At 46.1% G+C, this 5,494-nt stretch overlaps 1 protein-coding gene across 1 annotated transcript; it reads left to right on the top strand.

Annotated features, from left to right (window-relative positions):
- Window positions 1–1,312: 1,312 nt before the first annotated feature.
- Window positions 1,313–5,060, top strand: LOC130273757 (uncharacterized). Its single transcript, XM_056521048.1, has one exon. It carries the CDS (start codon window positions 1,496–1,498, stop codon window positions 4,514–4,516), a length of 3,021 nt encoding a protein of 1,006 aa, XP_056377023.1. The 5' UTR covers window positions 1,313–1,495; the 3' UTR covers window positions 4,517–5,060.
- Window positions 5,061–5,494: the final 434 nt, after the last annotated feature.

The following is a 5,494-nucleotide window of genomic DNA, read 5'->3' as shown; positions in this document are numbered from 1 at the left end:
CCAGGCGGGCACAGCAAGGGCTGCTGAGGACACAAGCGTGGACTCCCGGAGTGAGAGACGCGGCTCCTGTAACATATAGCAAGGTGGCTGTACGAATGGGACTTTATGTTCAAATGTGAACTGTGTCTTATAAGGCTGCAGGACTTATTGTGTTTAAACTGACAGGGAAAAGCCCATCAGTTATTAGTCAGGGCATGCTACATGTGTAGTGAGTGGCTAGACGGCCTAGGAGTTATTTTTATGTTTTGTTTATCCTGCATCCCGGTTAATAAACCTGGCGAGGAGCCAGAATTGCAGAAAGGACTCATTGTTTGCCGGTTTATTGAGAAGAAACGCATCCTGTGGCGTGGTCCAGGACGATCCCAGAGCTAATCCCCAAGACGGATCGTCACAATTGGTGGAGGATGCGGGCACACGTTGCTAGGAGCAACCAGTGGTCAAGTTGCAGTGGAGTTGTTACCGGGAGCAACCAACTGTGCATGTTACAAGTGGAGCAGGACTGAGCCTGTGGTGAAGGCGTTGCTAGGGGCAACGGATCGCAACACGTTGGAATTGTTGCTAGGGGCAAAGATCCTGCCGACAAGTGACTGTTGGTGCAGCAGGAGTGTCTGACAAGTGTGTCAAAGCAGCGGTGATCTGTGCAAGATTTTGTGCAAAGATGGGTCGACGTCGCAAGGCCGTTGCTATGAGCAACCGACAAGGATGGCAACCGGATATCGCCAAGAGGCATGGAGTGGTGAGCACCTTAAAGAGATCAGCGGCAGCTCAGCAAGAAGATGTCTTCACACCTGATAAGTCTCTGGCCAGGAGGTCAGAAAAGATGGACGTGAGGACTCGTGAGATGATAGTCGGTGGTATCCCGCTGTTTGTGGAACTGGATTGTCGCCAGGCTGTATCCAGAGTCATGCCGGACATACTACCCTTTTTGAAGACCCGACTAGAGACTGGTAAGACTGTTCTGATTGACTTTGAAACTTGTTATGGGACAGTAAGCCATGTTATGGAGGTGTGTGCAGAGCTTAATGTGGAGTTTATATTGGGCAGAGACTTCCCCTATTTTTGGCCTTTGTGGAATGGGGAGAATGTGCCAGAGAAATCGCACACAAAGGTTCCTGAGGTAAAGGTTGGCGTTGTCTCGCTAGATGACTGTGTGAACTCTGTCCAAGATGTCTCCAACCTGTGTCTAAGTGCAAAATCATGTGAGGGTGGGGCGCCCCTCATGAAGGCTGATGGGACTGTTCACACTCAGGTTGGACTAAAAAAGTCTAGTGAACAGAAAAGGTTGAATGCAGGACTGGGAGAAAATATTACAAAAGGCAATTTGCATGAGTTTGGTCATGTAGATATGAACTGTCCTGTCAATTCTGAACATGTGCAGTGTGATATTGTATTGTGTGAAACATGCATGCCTATGTCTTCTGATGTAATGTGTACTGCTACCAACTCTGACAGGACAAAATAAAACTTGTGTGAGTTGGTTGTAGATGGTAAAAAGATGGCGGCTATTCTAGACCCAAGATTGGCAATAAGTCTAGTAAAGACCAGTAGCAGAAAGCCAGATCCTGACATAGTGTCTATACAGGCTGATTTTTGGGGTTATAAAACTGTTGATGTCTGTTTTTCTACTCCCTATGGTACAGTGAGTCACAAGGTTGCAATAGCGCCCTCCTTGGAGAATGATGTAGTACTAGGGACAAATTTTCAATTTTTCCAGCAATTATGGGAAGACTGTCAGGTGACTAGAGCAGGTACACCTGATAGGCCCACAACACTTGACTTGCATCACACACTAGGTGAGAGTCACTCAGCAGAGGCTAAGGACAGGGAGTATCAGCAGTCACTAGACACATGTCAGGTAGGGGTCTGCCAGATTGCTGGGAGAGCTGAAGAACAGACTGTGAGTCAAGTCCAAGAGGATCCGGAGACTCAAGTGAAGAGTGTGCCTCTGACTGAAACAGAGTCTTCAGTAAAACCAGAAACGGAGCAGGTTCTGGAACATAGGTTCCATCCTCAAGTTAAAGATGAGTCAAAAGGGGGGCTGAAATTGCATGGTCATCTAGAAGGGAAGATGGTGGCCGAAAAGGAAGCTACAGTGATGGCTGTGGATAAAGCAAAAGTGCTGAAGAAAGTACATGTGGAGCCGGGTGCTGCGCTTACTGTCACTGACAGAGTCCTGAGTGAAGGAAATGTGACATCTGAACCAGAGATGGATCCTAACTGGGAAGGTAGAACCATTAAACCAGATGTTGTTGCAGACCCCAAGGCCCTTGATGTCTCTGCTGGACAGCAGAGAGATAATGTTGAAGTGAAAGAGAAGTCTGCGAGTGAGCAGAGAGACAGCGAGAAACTGTCCAGGAACTACCCTAAGGCCCATGGGACCAAGTCCCTTGCAAACGGGAAGACAACTCCTAAAGGAGGAGAAGAGCTGGATCAAGTTGGCTCAAAGGAAGAGACAGGCCAAGAACAGGTGACGGTCAGAAGACAAGAGAATGTCTCAAGTTCCTGCAGCGAGAGTGAAGAGACCACTGTAAGTAAGAGATCTCGGAAAAACCGAGCTGGACTTTGTAAGAAAAGAGAGCAGATCCAGAATCTTGAAGAAACCTTACAGATGATTTCTTCAAAATTGGCACAAAAAGAAGAAGAGGTATATTACCTGATGGAGGACATAGAAAAATCGCTTGTAGACTTGAAGAAAGAGAAAGAAGTGAAGCTTCAGATGCAGAAAGATATGGAGATCCACCAAAGTGAGCTTGTGGCTCTGCAGGATGAGCTGTTCCGCTCCCAGGGTCATGTGACCAGCAAGGAGAGCGAATTGGAGAGGCTGGTCCAGCAGTTGTCACTCAAGGAGGAAGAAGTGAATGTTCTGTCTGAGGCATATCGGGCTCTACAAAGTGATCACCAGGCTAGGTTGGTAGCCATGGAAGAGCTTGAGAATGAGAAAGTGGTAATGGCTCATAAGGTGCAGAGCCTGGAGGCGCAGAACGAAATGCACATCAAGTCTCATGCAGCTACCTTGGATTCGCTGGGAAGGCAGACCTCCAAACAAGAGGCTCAGCTAAAAGTCTATGAGCAGAAAGTGTCCGAGATGGAGCTACTGAGTAAAGACAATGAGCAGATGAGACAACAACTGCTGTCCCTGGAAGATACTGTCAATAACTTGACAGAATTGCTAGAAAGAGAGAAGGTGAACTCCTCTAAACTCAAGAGTGAGCAGCAGAAAAACTTAAAGCTGGAAGGGGACATGAAGGTCCTAAAAGAAAACAGTGACCAGGCTGCAGCAGAACTGCACAAAGAGAAACTTGCCGTTGGGAGACTTGAAGCGCAAATTGCTCAGTTGTATGAAGAACTCAGAATGAAAACCGAGAGTCTGCAGAAGAAGCTGCTGGAGATGGAGATGCCTCCTCTAAAAGTGTCAGAGTCTGAGCGAAGGGCTCAAGAAACAAAGCAGCTGAAGCAAGTCTCACAAGAAGCTCCGGAGTCTGGATGCAGAGTCCGTGATCAGAAAAATAAAGGCGGTACAGACATGGATGGTCGGGGCCAGAGAAGCTCACACTACAGTCCAGCCTTTGGTGAGAGAAGGCAGAGGCCTGAAAGGACTACCTTGTTTGCAGCCAGTGTCCAGGGCGTTGCCGTGAGCAACATGAAGAAGGTAGGAGGCTCCAAGGAAGTCTTTGGAACACCAGTTGTGAAGAACAGTTTCTATAAAGTGAAGCTGAAAGTTCCTGAAGACTTGCAGCAGATGTGCGTAAAGGAATCGGCTCATAAAGACTTTTCAAAGGCAGTGGAAGCCTTTTCGGTGTCTTATGACTCAGAGAATGCCCAGCTGGTCATCTTGTCTGACAATGAAGTTACCATTCAGAGGGTGAACATGTTGGGTAACATCCATTTCCGAAGTCTTCGGACAAAATTGTCTGTGATATCGAGAATCAAAGAAGCCAGAAAGAATCTGGAAAGCTTATGTCTGTCAGTGTCTAGATTCCATGTGCAGTTTGATGTACGAAAAGACTTGATGCGCTCAGTAATCGGCACTCATGGCACAAATATACAACAAGCAAGGAGAATCCCTGGGGTGACTGCTGTTATTCTTGATAAAGATACATGTACGTGTCATGTGTATGGTGAGAACCAAGATGCTGTGAAGAAGGCAAGAAGTTACCTGGAGTTGGCTGAGGTGGAAATGTGGGTTCCCCGAAACTTGGTGGGAAAAGTCATTGGGAAGAAAGGAAGGCACATTCAGAAGGTTGTCGACCAGTCAGCGGTTGTCAGAGTGAGAGTTGAGAGTAATAAGAAGAGCTCCCAAGACGAGGGAATGGTCCCCTTTGTATTCCTGGGCACAAAGGACAGTGTTACTAAAGCAACCATTCTACTGGACTACCACCTCAAAAGGTTGAAGAAAGTGGACCAACTTCAGCTAACTCGACCAAAGAGAAGGACAGATGAATGGTCGTGTGTGCACTGTCTTTTGAAGACAAGTGCTCATCCCCAGTGGTCTGAGCAGAGGGGGGGGGATATGTGACAGTGTGGCAAGGAAAAGGTGCATTTCCCACACTGATCCTGCAGAAATCTCCACCTGTGGACTAATCAATGAGGCAGCAGAAAGGGGAAGGGTCCTTAAAAGGAAGAGAAACAGAATAATCTGGGCTCTCCCCTAGACAGAAGTGGCTGTTAGAGGGGGGAGACACCGTGTCCAGTGCCAGGCGGGCACAGCAAGGGCTGCTGAGGACACAAGCGTGGACTCCCGGAGTGAGAGACGCGGCTCCTGTAACATATAGCAAGGTGGCTGTACGAATGGGACTTTATGTTCAAATGTGAACTGTGTCTTATAAGGCTGCAGGACTTATTGTGTTTAAACTGACAGGGAAAAGCCCATCAGTTATTAGTCAGGGCATGCTACATGTGTAGTGAGTGGCTAGACGGCCTAGGAGTTATTTTTATGTTTTGTTTATCCTGCATCCCGGTTAATAAACCTGGCGAGGAGCCAGAATTGCAGAAAGGACTCATTGTTTGCCGGTTTATTGAGAAGAAACGCATCCTGTGGCGTGGTCCAGGACGATCCCAGAGCTAATCCCCAAGACGGATCGTCACAATATATATATATATATATATATATATATATATATATATATATATATATATATATATACTGTTATGTGGGCATTTTTTGTGTTTATTAACCCCTTAAGGATGCAGTTTTTTTTTTCCATTTTTGCACTTTCGTTTTTTCCTCCTTATTTTGAAAAATCAATTTTGCACCTAAAATCCATATGATGGCTTATTTTTTTGCGCCACCAATTTTACTTTGTAATGACATCAATCATTTTACCGTAAAATCTACAGTGAAACCCCCCAAAAAATCATTGTGCAACAAAATTGAAGAAAAAACACAATTTTGTAAGTTTGGGGGGCTTCCGTTTCTCGGTAAAAATTCCACCTTCTCTTTATTCTGTAGGTCCATACGATTAAAATAATACCCTACTTATATAGGTTTGATTTT

The sequence above is a fragment of the Hyla sarda genome, chromosome 5, assembly GCF_029499605.1.
Source record: "Hyla sarda isolate aHylSar1 chromosome 5, aHylSar1.hap1, whole genome shotgun sequence".
NCBI classification, from domain to species: Eukaryota; Metazoa; Chordata; class Amphibia; order Anura; family Hylidae; genus Hyla; species Hyla sarda.
This window is presented reverse-complemented; position numbering and strand designations above follow the sequence as displayed.

Bases quoted from the DNA above. Each gene is read 5' to 3' on its own strand.
- LOC130273757 (XM_056521048.1), top strand. From the start codon at position 1,496: ATGGCGGCTATTCTAGACCCAAGATTGGCAATAAGTCTAGTAAAGACC.